The sequence below is a fragment of the Dermacentor andersoni genome, chromosome 2 (assembly GCF_023375885.2).
Source record: "Dermacentor andersoni chromosome 2, qqDerAnde1_hic_scaffold, whole genome shotgun sequence".
In the NCBI taxonomy this organism is placed as follows: Eukaryota; Metazoa; Arthropoda; class Arachnida; order Ixodida; family Ixodidae; genus Dermacentor; species Dermacentor andersoni.
Window position 1 is genome coordinate 60,504,450 of NC_092815.1, and position 14,025 is coordinate 60,518,474.

At 45.2% G+C, this 14,025-nt stretch overlaps 1 protein-coding gene across 2 annotated transcripts in view; it reads left to right on the forward strand.

Annotated features, from left to right (window-relative positions):
• Positions 1-14,025, forward strand: part of LOC126542223 (uncharacterized) — a 90,584-nt gene extending 76,559 nt beyond the window's left edge. Inside the window, exon 6 of one of the 2 annotated variants that reach the window (XM_055077085.2) lies at positions 13,778-14,025. In XM_055077085.2, the coding sequence (XP_054933060.1) occupies positions 13,778-13,787 (10 nt within the window). In that variant the 3' untranslated portion in view covers positions 13,788-14,025. Of the gene's footprint in view, positions 1-3,305; positions 3,448-13,777 lie in introns of those variants that run through there. The other variant, XM_055077083.2, reaches the window with a different exon arrangement.

Genomic DNA, 14,025 nt, shown 5'->3' on the forward strand with positions numbered 1-14,025 from the left:
AGTCGTCTCGCTGTGTGTTGTGTGCACCACGTGGACAAACACAAGTGGTGAACGCAAGGTAACATTTACCCTCACATCACAACAGCCGTAACCGCCAATAACACCGCCAAATACCGTCAATGAACGCAAACAGCTCAGAAAGCTTCGCTTACGTCGATTTTCAAAGTGCATGGGATCTGCATAATTTTTTCTATTAGTAGCGCTTGGCGGGACACTCGGCTCAGTGAGGCGCGCCCCTAGTTATAAGCTTATCCACTACGGTGTACACTGCAGTGCTGACCCACATGAGACGATCGTTTAGCTTGGTGCTTATAATGAAACTGAAAGGACAATGTTATAAATTTAGTGCACACGCACCGTTACACTTGATGCAGGACGGTTCTTTGTGTAAGCGTTCTGCGAGCAAGTATATAAATTATGAAGTAATCAGCGTACCCGAAACATTCTTGTTTTCAGCAACTTTTACTGCTCGCTGTACGAATTGCGACTCAGCTCCCATGATGTATATATCCCGGAGGGTGGAGTGTGAGATCATGCATCGCGGCCGGTCATATTTCCCTACGCAACTGTCAGTGGCCATCGTTCTCTACGAGAAAACGTAACGTGTAGCTGTGTTCGCGCAATTTACTGCATGACTTGGAGCGTCTAGTGCGTTTACGTGTCCTTTATGAAATTTAGTGAGATGTTGAACGTGTTTGGAAAGAATGAACTGTTTACAAGAGACAAACTACAGCATAATCTTCCGCGAACGGAAGTCTTGGCGCTTGATATCTGCATTCGTGCCTAAAGCTATCGCACATTTTGTATCGCTGGCGCCGTGACTCACGTTTAGAAAATGCATGGGACCGAGTTTTCAAACCACTCAGGCTAAGTTCGAGATTCTTGCTCCCTCAAGATCGTGCACCTTTACCGACGTTAAACACGAAGGGGCAAACGTGACGAGCAGATCGTACATTCTGTGCGCTTTCGGAAGGAGCCGTGTGCAAGCTGGGGCGTGGCGTCGTTTCCGGCTTAATTTCCTGTCCGTGCCAAAATACTCGAGACAGCGTCGTTCGCATTCAGTGGCGAGTCTGAGGTAGTTTGTGGGAAGCCTTCGCCACCAACCGGTGTAGGTCAGAATTGGGGGTTCGTCTCTGAGTAAGCAGCTACCGTTCCGCTCGACGATGGAAGTCGGTCAAATTGCGACGCCATTGGTTGCCCTTCTCGTCGCCGTGGCTTGCTCCGCCGCACCCGAGGGAAGCAGACTGGACGAAGATTGCGGAAACACAACGTGCATTCCAGAAGAGTGCGAGATGATGGGCTCCGTTTGTGTTGAGAACAGCTGCGGACAGCTAGAGTGCGTTAGTCGTAAGTTAACCTGAAATAACGTTACCACCTTAGAGCTGTTTTTCGTATATGGGGCAGTGCGTGGGCAGGGGCGTCAATTTATAAAGGCTGTGTGCGCAGTTACCTTCTCGTTGGTGCGGCAGTGGTAATACGGTTGCGCTTCTTTGAACTAGTTTTCATATGTAGCAGGCGCCCGGCGACACCGTAGTGACGTGGTATACTGCAAATTTTATAACTGTATTTTTTCCCTATTTTATTCCAGCTTCTGTTGCGAAAAGCCCTGAAGTATATTGATTGATCATTAATTTGTTGCCTTATACGTCCTAAAGTAACAATGGGGATATGAGAGACGCCGTAGTGGGGGGCTCCAGATTAATCTCGACGACCTGAGGTCCTCTAATGTGCACATAAATCTAAGTACACCGGCGTTTTTGCCTTTCATCCCTGTCGAAATAGAGCGGCCGGGAATCGAACCTACGACCTCGTGCGCAGCAGCTGGACGCCACTGAGCCAGCGCGACGGGTGAAACAACCATATAAAATTGAAATTTTTATTACTTTATCTGTAGCCAGCGTATGGGCAATGCCATTTTCCGTTAAGTCAATAGACTCGCAAATATAACACGAGACGATGACGAAACTGATTTCGAGAGTGCATATCTTCGCGGACTTGAAAATGACATGTTAAGCGTGACAGACCTCGTCGAGCACAAGCACAATCTCGAACATCAGGCGCTCACTCATTGTTGTTGATGATGATGATGACCTCAAGGTCATTGGAACCTACCCACTCAGGGGTGTTGGAAAAGAACGAGGCAAATTTTAGATATAAATTAAATTAATAAATTTAGAAATCAATAATTTTGATGAATAAGTTCAAGAGAGTAATATAGAAGAGGATTTAGTAAACAGTCATTGTGACAGAACACGCAACAAAATAAAATAGGTATATATATTCATAGGACCGACACATTTAATAATGAAATCAATCAGATTCAGAAATCAATTTCTCTGTGGCGGTGCATACGGTGCTGTGCGAATGCTCAGCGCAGAAGCCCCTAAAGAGAGCAGCACTGGAGAGTTGAATGGCAGGCCCCGCTGTCAAATTGTAACGTGCAATGCGCTTTTACTCGAAGAGGAGAAACGCTGGCTTTCCAGTAGGCAATGTTCACTTGTTTCTAATTCGTCGCAAAAGTGGCACAAAGAAGAAATCGACAGACCGAGTCGGTGCATCTATAAATTCAGCGGTGTATTTTTCTATCATCATTATTCATCTTTCTCCACTTTCCTTCGTTTTCACCAAGCCCGTTTACCCCAGTGTGGAGTAGGCTACAAGCAGGCTCCTAGGGCCAGCCTGTTTGCTTTTCCTTTCATTAATCCTTCCTCTTCTCTGTCTTCGGTATGGCGGCAGCGTCCAATTATTTGTTTTAATTCGAAAGGTGTCTGTAACTTTCGCAAAAAGCAGGAATCACTTTTTCTTATTTATGTGGGACTAGCCAACGGCTGGGTAGGGAGGGACCTACCTAGCAGGCCTCCGGTTAGCTCCTCAGGACCCCAATAAAGTCGTTTACTACTACTACATATTTATGTGAAAATATGCCATAGCGTAATATCCTTCGTTGAATTCAAGGCCCAACCCCAGCCCCACCGGTAAGCCCTGTGATGTGCGTTTGTTATTTCCGTGTCTACAGAACGCCCTTACATCATATTAAACCCATACAGTGCCCAAGCGCTTGCTTGCTGTGTTACTTACGGGTGCTCTAAATGCAAATTGCGATATAACAGCACAGGTGAGCTTAGCTTCTTGCTTAGCTTACCTAGCAGTTCACCTGACATTATATATGTATGCCGAAAAGTTCATAACGTAAAAGCTCTTACTGAAGAGCTGGATATTGCGAGGAACCTTCAATTAAATTTTATTAAGAAGCATGTTTCAGCATCGCCATTGGCTTCATTATATTCGGTGATTTCTCCTTGCAGAGACCACTGCGCACCATTCGGGAATGTGTCCCTACATGGGATCGGCACCTGACGAGGAGTGTACCGACAAGGAATCGGAAACGACGTGCGATGATCTCGGCTGCCAGAAGGAAGGAAAAGTTTGCTGTCCGGACAAATGCGGCTACTTGCGCTGTACATGAGCGAGCGCTCCAAGGGGGCTCCCAGGCAACTATAGAACGCGACGGAGTCAGCGCACTCGCGCTATTATTAATAAATGAAGCCACAGCAAAAACGACGTCGTGGTTGCTATTTCAGACGAAATTTGTGGACGCTGGTGCTTTGCCTTTCAAGTAAAATAATGCAACAGGACAGATATAATTATTGAAGAAATATACAGGGCGACAGGTAGTCACGGCTTTCGTTGCTGTCGAAATCGCTACCTGCCTTTAGGATTGTTGGTCTCGGCGTCCAGATACCATATAGCATTATGAAATAAACAAAACACGCCAGATTATCGATTTGATAACACTCAGCCAACAGTTCTTTCAAATGAAAATAAAAGGTATGGGAATTGGCCAACCCTGAGATGTACTTGTTTTTTTTTTTTTTTTTTTTTTTTGCTGTAGGAGTGTAAATAAGCTATTGCGGCGAGAGAAAGAAATTTGAAGGCTGAATAGAGAGAGAAAAATAGGGACAACTATTGTGGCGATGGTGTCGATAGGAACGGCAGAGCTTACATATCAAAGAGAGCTTTAGCATGTCCGCTAACGCATTGCACCTTGTGTAATACTGTGTTATAGCAGACGTAAATGTGAGCGGCTTGGAGCGGCCTCGTTGGTGGCGCAACCTGGTGGCGAAGAATATAACTAGAGAGTACACAGCTATTATTGCAGTGACCAACCATAGTCTAATTAAGCTACTGGTGTTAACCGGCGGCAACGATGTAATCCTTACCTGCAGCTTTTTTATTTTGCTTCGACACGAACATCCATGTAACAAAAAGAAACCTGTCTAAGGTGTTGTGGTTGGACAAAGCATCACAAGATGTCACTACCAGCGTTGCTGCGGTCATAAACATCTCAAATAACCCTTTATTTCGTAATGGATGATTTACGGGTAAGCTAAAACTCTCTAATAGTGAAGCACGATAACTGTGGTGTAAGGCAGTTTATGTGCTACACTTGACCACCCGTATGCGCACTGAGACATTAAAATGAAGACAACTGAATCTCATTCTCTGATTATATTGGTTTCAGACGCAACTTGAGCGACTCCAAAGATTCAGTCGACTCCCTATAAACGCTGTGAACTACTATTCGCGGACATGCAGATTTTACGAACCCTTCTGCAATGTAGCAGGCCATTCAGGGTATACTCGTTCAATAGTTTACGCGTGCCCAATATATACATAGCATTACGGAGAAGGTAAAGTAGTGATAGAAGAAAAAGCCTCATATTTGCAACTGCTAGGATAGTTTATTCGCTTTTATGTAATGCCAGACAATGCTGAACTTCTCGAGAGCGTGCGCAAATTACAGCCAATTCTTCAACTTTTTTTTTTTTTTGCTAGCGTTTAGTTAAGAAAAGAAACTGCTGAAATGATTTACGTCAACTTGACATCTTCGGTAAAAAATGCTGGCTACACCGTGCGCAGAAACAGGATGGCCCCTAGGGCAGAGCATAAAGTATAGTTTAAAAAAAGAAAACAGAAAAGAAAACTAAACAGACCAACATCAGTGCTTGATTTGCAATATGCGGTAGCAGATGTGTTCGTAGCTCTTAGCTTTCAGTTTATAATCGGTTGGTTAGCATTCTAGCTAAGCTGCCTCACGCCTGCTGTAGGAGGCAGCAAAAGTGCGCAGGAACATTGCTACATTGTGCTGCCCATTTCCTGTATTACAAATACGCTGCAAACTGAACAATTCAAACGGAATTATGAATTGTTCCTACTTTCTACTAACCTAACAGTAGATCCATAAACACTTGCACTTAATTACAATTGACTATATTACCTATTGTTTTTATTTTTGTACAAGTCATTATTCTTTACACTCTAGAATTATTCCTAGAGAGATTTTTCAGCTGGTGTATAAAATAGTGAATGTCCTGTTATTCAGCTTCAAAAACAGATTTGTTCAAACCTACTGTTGAATCTTTGTAGACTTGCGAATAGTGATGATACTTGAAGATGAACGCATGCTATGTACTTCAGTGAAATGTGAATTCTTTTGAAATGCGAAACCGTCAAATGGTTCATTGAGCGAAAAAGCCGGCGTCTGGCGTCTGTAGCAGCGAGACGGCACCCGACTTCTCCTTTGCCTGCGACGCAACGTCACGAGCGCGCCTCGACGAAGCAGAGCGGGCGAATCGGAACACCCGCTGCCGCCAGATATTGCGTGAGGGGAGAGGGTGATCCGCGATGCCAAATCACCCTCACTTTCGCTTCCAGAAGCCTGTGTTACCCGCGCGTTCCTCGTCTGCGCAAGCTCTCGGCTGCGTTCTAATTGCCCCTCGGCAAGGCTGATGTCCCTAGATATTTTTTGCTTTTTTTTTTAAAGAGCACGAAATCTAGGGACTTTAGGTAATGCCGAATCAAAACGCGCCAAACGTCTCAACGCGCTCGCTTGCCCGCGAGTTCATAACTCCAAGTACCGCTCATCAGCGTTCAATTGCGCATAAATGATTTAACATTCACAACTCTTAAGAAGTGGTTAAGTGTCCTCGGATTTTTCATTCATTTATTTACTTTTTCCGTTTATTGTTGGATATGTATTGTGCACAGCTAAGGGCTCCTTCTTTGGTCAGAGGGTCAACACGGCGTAGAACGTGTTGCCTCTAGTCCTTGCCTCCTGCGAAAGTATTGTGTCCTTCCTGCAAATAAACGTGTTTGAGTTTGAATTCACGCCAGAGTGGCACTGTATAAAGTGCTATATAGCTTCAGTGAATTATTGCGAAATGAGAGTTCTGTAGGCCGATCACCTGCTCTGTTTCTGAGTGGTGACGTAGCGGCATGAACGCTATACATTATAACGAAGCGCTCTCGGTGGAAAACACGACCAGCTGTTGTCTGATCGCAGTGCGCAGTTGCTTCGTTTTATTCCTGCAGGTCACCATCATGGCGAAACCGCGCACAGCAACTGCAATATACGTTTTGGTGCTTCTGACTCTAGCTTACCTTCCGAACCTGGAATCGCTTGAAGTAAACCCGAAAGCAAGAACAAAACGAGGTAAGAATAGCAGTCACGATCTTTTGTAGATTTAGCTTTTTCGTATAGCACAAAATGTGTTTTTTTTTTTTTGTGTGTCTGCCTATCTGTGCCCAGTGCGCGTTTCTTTAGTCATCCTTATCGAATACCAACATATCCAAACTGCCACCCCTGTGAACTTTGTGACTATCAAGCGATTACAGTGAACATAAATGATCTGCTAAAGGATGTTGTACAGTACCGCTTTATAAATAGGGGCATTTTAGATTTCCGCGTCTGCAAACTTTTAAAGCACTTTGTGTGGTACTTTTGCTCCGCTTTCTTATGTATACTGTTCGCGCCTTACATTTGTCAGCCACGGCTTCTGTCACTGCCTATACCACTTTGCACTCGAAGTCATTTGAGCGTGAATTAGCGAATTACACGTCACAGCCGCAGGCGCGACATCTCTAATGTGCACAGGTTCGAATGTCGAGCATACTAACTCTTGCGATTTAAGCTGGTGTGCACTGGTATTCAACAGCATAGGGTTAATTTTTTTATTCGCAAAGCTTAAAGCAAATGCCGGAGCCACTACCTTGTGGACAAACGACATCGCGATATATACAAAAGTGTCAATTACAAAGCGTCGCGATGTCGTTTGTTAAAGAGTATGACTAAATACACCTATGTGCTGGTGACTAAAACTGAAGACCTAGAGCGACAATAATATTGCGCGTCATCTGCAGGGCTTATTCGTTTACAGAACAAAGAAGTCAGATTTCGTGCGGATCTTAATCTTTAAGGCTTTCCTTTCGAGGCTCCCAATCTTGTCACTCCTTGCTGAGTTATGTGGCTAGCGTTGACCGCATTGGTTTATGTAAGAATTATAGCAGCACAGTCAAGGCACAGGGAACGCAGTTAGACTGTAAGAGCGGGCACATTGCACTGCGGGCAAAATTACCCAAAGTACGCCAGGAAGCACCGGCTTGATGCCAAAATGATGCGTCATTTCACAGACCTTCGGCAACTGCACTAAGTAATTTCACGGTGTTTCGTCGTGCTTGCTGAATGCTAACGTGGCGCCATTACGAAATCATTCATTGCGTCTATATCATGTTCCTCTGTCGCCAGAGTCATAACGCGCGCAATTGTGCTGTCCTTGTACCCTTGTGGCGGGTTCTGTTGTCTGCTTTTCTTTTTGTGCTGAAGTATTCATGAATAAATGATGCACGATCTGAGAAGATCTTGTAGAACGTTAATGAATGATGTTAACGAGGGCGGCTGCGGCTCATGCGTAACGTAAGGCTTTGCACAAAATCATAAAGTCGCAGGCGCTCATCACGCACTTTTAGCATTTAACTACAAATAAACAGCTGAGCTGTACGGTGCACGTGCGCAACACTTTTCGTCGCAGAACAGTGACATTTATGTTCCGCCGTTTTCTCTTCCTTCGCTTTTAGATACTGAGATACGCGGAACTTCGTCCGATTGCCCAGCGAATACTATGCAGCCGCCAGGCGTGATGTGCGCCATGTACATGGACACTCGGACATGCGCCGACCTGGACTGCCAAAGTCAGGACAAGATGTGCTGCCTCGACAGTTGCAGCCACCTGCAGTGCGTTGTGCGCCCATAGAAGACACAGAGAGAAGATATATTACGTGCATCTTACTTGAAGCTCTGACAGTAAAGGTCAAAGCACATGTACGTGTGCTTACGCGTGCTGTCTGTATGTCACCTGCTTTGCTTGTACTTTACGTATAAATAGTAAAAAAAATGAAGGGTTTAACATTCCGGAATGGTTCATGAAGGACGCCATAGTGAACGGCTCCGGAATAATTTCGACCACCTGGGGTTCTTTCATGTGCACACGAGTATTTTCTTTTGATGCGATGGCGTCAAATGGCCCATCGAGTGAGGAAGCCGGCGTCTGTCTTCTGTAACAGCGAAACGGCACGAAACTCACATTGCCATTGGCTGCGGCGCCACGTCACGAGCTGCACCTCGACAGGGTAGAGTGGGCGAAAGGGAACTGACGATAGCGCGCAAGGGGTTGCGTGAGGAGGAAGGACATCGCCGGCGACGCCACGTCACTCTCCCTCTCGCTCTCGGTACGAGCGCTCCTCGACGGAGCAGCGTGAGGGCAGGCGAAAGGGGTAATCTGCGGCGCTAGCGTGCCAGGGGTTGCGTGAGGGGAGAGGTCATCGCCGCGACGCGTCGCCCTATGGGCATCGCCGCGTCGGTGGCATGCGGCGTTTTCACCGCAGGCTGCTGCTGCTTACTGGCTTGGGGCGCACGTACCGCTGTGGTACATTGCTCGCAGCGCAAAACTCGAAAAACTGCTCAGCTCCGTTCAAATGGACATTAATGCTTTCGTATTCGCAACTCATAAGTGCTTAGATGGCCATGAATATTTTTCTATTTTGCATTTCGCCTTCACGTGTAAATCTTGAAATTCAGGTAAAAAATTACAGAAGGCGAGGCAATGCAGCAGTCGTTACTGACTCTGAAAACACAAGCACATTAACGGGAAATGCCGGATTAACAGTAAAAGCAGAATGGAAACTAAAAGAGCATGCCCCTTCGTTCTTGGATGGCATATGAAAGGCTGGTATTAGCATTCTTTGCTCTAATGAAGAAAGCTCGGCTCCAAATCACCAATGGCGCTGTGAACAAATCAAGTAGGCTTAGCCGTCCCTGCAAACATTCGTCTGAAGGTAGTTCCATAGTTTTGCCTTTCTGCAAAAAAGGAGAAAAAAAAAAAGAATTGCCATAGCAAGCGTGCGAACTGTGTATGTAGGAACAGGTTATCGTACGCTACACCAGTAAGGAATTTTATTCATTAGCGCACTCACAGGCTTATGTGACTGATTTATATTTCAAAGTTTGCACAGCGTCTCTTTTGATACGCTCCAGGCCACATACTGTCTGTGGAAACGCTTTACCCGAGGAGAAGTTTGCCGGGTAAAGCGTGTTTGACATGCGCGAGCTTTCGAGCCTGCTATCATAATTCGGAAGCGACAGTTTTGCCAAACCGAATGATCAACCTGCTGAACAAGGCCTTTTGTGGCCTTTCGCATGCAAAAATGCACAGGCCTTGGTCCCATCATCCTTTCCTTCGAGAGCACTCTATTATCTAATAGGCTGAGTTTAGCTTGTAGAGTGTGTCGTTGAGCGTCAATGGATGGGCAGTGACACAGAAGGTGCTCTAGAGTCTCATCGCGCCCGCGCAAATTGCGGCGCGAAAATTGCACGCCGCACTGTTGGTCAGTTCTATCAGGAATGAAATATAATTTTTAAATGTGACGCCCAGGCACACGCGACAGAGTAAATTTGTTTATTGGCAGCAGAGTCCAGGTGGTAGGTGAAGTCGTAAATCAGGGTCCAGAGAGTGCAATTGAGCTTGAGTTGGTGACACTCGGTGAATTCCATCGTAGAAGTGTGATTTAGCGAGCAAGTGATTGAAGTTGCCGCGCAGCATCCGTTCTTGAGAGTGGTATGGGCAACCGGTGATGTTTTTGATGAGGCGAGCGAGCTGCTTCCTATGCGTGGTCGTTGCTGACAATTCCGCAGTCACTCGGCAACCATTGAAATACAATGTTGTGTCCTTTCTCAAGCACGCGGTATGAGTGTTCCTTATTTCGTGCACTAGCTACTTGTGTAACCTATGACGTAGGACAAACTGCAGAGATCGTAGTGCCGCTTTCGAATCGCAGAAAATGGCCCAATTATTTGGTGGCTGCTGGAGCACGTATCTGAGTGCACCCTGAAGAGCCGCAAGTTCCGCTGCTGTCGACGTCGTATTGTGCGAATATTTAAACCGCAATGAGACGGCGTCTAATGGAACGCTACTGTTCCAGAATAGCTGTTGGCATTGGTGGAGCCGTCCGTGTAAATGTGCATGTGGTCAAAATAAGACTGGTGTAGGAGAAGCAGAGATAATGGCTTTAGGGCTAGCGCTGACGACTCTGCCTTCTTAGCAATCCCAGGAACTGAGGCACACGTCAATTTGCCGGAGACACCACAATGCCGATGTTGGGCGTTTTGCAGGCTTGAAACCAGACGTTATCGAGTCATGGTGTCTCGTCACAATACCACATAATGTAGCCCATTGTCTTTGCGCTGGCAAACTAGCTAAATGGTGGGATGGTAGCCGTGAAAGATGTTGAATGTGCACTCTTAGCGTCTCACTGACGATATGAGTGGTGATCGGATGCTCCTGTGCGATGACAATCATTGCAAAACAAGTGAAAGTTGTTGAACGAAAACCTACGTTTATTTTCGCTTATTATAAAGCTCGTTGCGAGGACTTGGGGATTACAGCGTATGTAAACTGTTCCTCTTCACGACGGGAAGGAAACAGAGCAGTACTGAATAATAAAATAGCCGTCAATTGTTTTTCCACCATGCCTTCTACTGTGTGTAATTGCCACTCGACTTTCTGTACTGTATATTCTTGCGATAAAGTTTAATGTTGTATTGTCTAACGAGAGATAACTAATACTGTAGAGGAAAAATAAGACGCTGACTGAACGTAAGTATAAGCGCCAGTCTAAAATTAAAGACGTAGGCTAGTTGACTGAGCAAACGTTACGTTAGTTATGACGAAACGCGGTTGCATTCACATAGGCGGGTTTCTTTTTGGAAAGGTAGCGGACACGTGCACATTAAACACGTCGTTTGCTGCAGCAGGCAACAAGCCGCTGCACTGGCCGCAGACACGACATGCAGCTGCTGGCATTCCTGCGCACAGTGCAATATAGTTCGTGTGTCTCTTCCAACGAAACGGTAGCCGCGTGGTTGTCGACTACAATGTACGTATTCGTTATCCTGGTTCTGATGTGCATCACCGCTCAGCATTCTCTTGAAACAAATCCAAAAGCCAGATCGAGGCGAGGTAAGACGAAACGACTGCTCTTATGCACGACATTTCTTAGCGTAAGTTAAGGTCCACTGCTTAGAAGCTCTCATTATTAACGTCCCCCGATTCCTGCAACATACTTCTACTTTTGCTATCAGTTGGTCCTGCAACACACACTATTCGATAGTAAAATTACATCAATTAAATTATGGGATTTAACGTGCCAAAACCACTTTCTGATAATGAGGCACGTCGTAGTGGAGGACTCCGGAAATTTCGACAACCTGGGGTTCTTTGACGTGCGCGTAAATCTAAGCACACGCGTGCTTTCGCATTTCGCCTCTATCGAAATGCGGCCGCCGTGACCGGGATTCGATCCCGCGACCTCGTGCCCAGCAGCCCAACACCATAGCCACTGAGCAACCATGGCGGGTCTCTATTCGATAGTAATATGCACCAGAATTCACATGACGCATGTGCAAACGTTGTTGTGGACAGCTAGCGCCGAGATGGAAAAAAGTAGAGGTGGGTGAATATCAGCTTTTTAGAATAGGAATAGTAACTATTGAATATCTAAGCGAATATCTATCAGTATAACGCTGATACATACCATGTGTCCCAGCTATGGTTAGCCAAGCTGTTCAGAAGAAAAAGAAAAGGATGCAAAATCATGATGCAAGACACGATTAGAAGACCTACAATTTTCGTTCGTCAGTGATTGGATGACCGAACACCGCAGGTCTTAAAATTGTATCGTGCATCACGTTTATTAAATCTTTCTTTGGTTTGATTGCTTGGCTAACGTTAGCTGGGACACAATATTATGGACAGCAGCAATATTTATTAAGGTGAAAGCCTTAGAAGCTCATGGGACGAAAAATCCGACGACCGGTGTTCGCCGTCCGGCGTTATGACATCAAAATTCAATGGCACCAAAATTGGTGGTGCCACCCACGACCATTGAGGGGACTCGAGCCCACGACCTTGGTGTTAATTAAGGCACTCAAACCCTCGGCCTTTGCTGGGAGAAAACCAGTAATAGGAAGTAAAAACGTATTCTAATGAGCCTATCAAGTAATTTAATGAATGTCTCGTGAGGGCGCAGGCTTTCGCCTTTCCTCCACTTAAGCGTATACTAAAGTGACTGTCAACATTTCTTTTGTACAATTAGGTACTACGCCTCTACTAACCACTGTAGCAAATACAGCTAACTATCAAGGACAGTGGTTCACTTTGAAGCACGCGATCACTAAATTTCACTAAAGAAGGCGGCACGAGTACCAACATCTATACAGCCTGGTTGCAAACAAGCTTTCCAAGAAGTAATATTTGCTATATAAAAACGCCGAAGGTATAGTTGCCTAGTAAAGATCACAAGTTGCGAGGAAAAGAAAAAGCTGCTGAGGGCTTGTGTGCCGTAAACACATGTGGCAGGCCTCGTTACAAGAGAAACATCATAATTTGTAATGCATAAGACACAAAGTTCTTGCATGGCCAGACTTCCAAAAACACTAACTGACAGAATACAAACAGAAATAACAGGTTGTCACGTAGGCTTTCGCCAGGAAACGGAAAAAAAAAGTCTTGTATTAGCCATTTTCTTTCTGCATTGCTTCAAAAACTGTTGATGTTGCCTCACTTCGCACAATTTGTGATACTTCGTTTAGCAGCAGATGGAAAACAGTAACAAGACTGTAACAGTCGGTTGTTGCGAAATACTCGGTTAACTTTCGATACTAGAATATAGCGAATAGTTTCTTTTAGAGTACGAATACGAATAGTTGGTGTTCCCTATTCGATTCGTATACGAAAGATTAAATATTCGTTCAGCCTTGAAAAACAAGTGTTGGTGTTTGAAATTTATTTATTAAAAATGCATAACGAATACTTCTGCTGCATAGTGGTGCCGACACACACACATTTTAGGTTTCACCATCGTGATAGAAGAAACCAAAAATAGGCAAATTTGCTTCTTATCTAAAAATATTTATGCAGACCAACGCACAAACGGCACAATTCTAAGCTGCCTATCGTGCCATAAGTGCTTCTTCGCAAAAATGTGTCAAGAAATTCTCGTGGGGCACTTGAGAAAACTGTTTACAACGGCTACCACATGATGCCCGTTTCAGCCGTTTTTGTGCCGCATAATTTTCACATAGCTATTCACATAACCAAATTCACATAGCCAAAATGCCTGCAAGGCCGCAAGCACAAGCGAATGTTGGCCGTCATACAAGAGTGACCAATCAGTACAGAAGCGCGGACGTCTCGCATTGAAAAAATGGCGGAAAGGCAGCCCGTTTGTCACCGCTTAAGGGTGATATGGCATTCAATGCATTGGCAGAAGTATTGGGTAGAAGCCTCACTTGCCTAAATTTTGCGAAATGGAAGTTGAAGGGCATGGTTTCTCCTATTACACACGTTCATTAATGTTTATTGTGACGTTATTTTGTCCTCCTCAGAAGCAGGTAAAGGGACGTCACCAAACTGCCCAGCTGCCACCACCGCGACAGTCATGGCATGCCCTCTGTACATCATCGCCAATGAAACATGTACCGATCTCAAATGTGAAAGACAACACAAAATCTGCTGCGAGGACAGGTGCCACCACCTTCAATGTGTCGAGAGTCTGTAAAAGCAGCGAAAGCAACAGAGACGTGTAATGCGCCTCGTGGGCATCTAGAAAATAAAACTCTGTTCAGAGAAAGTA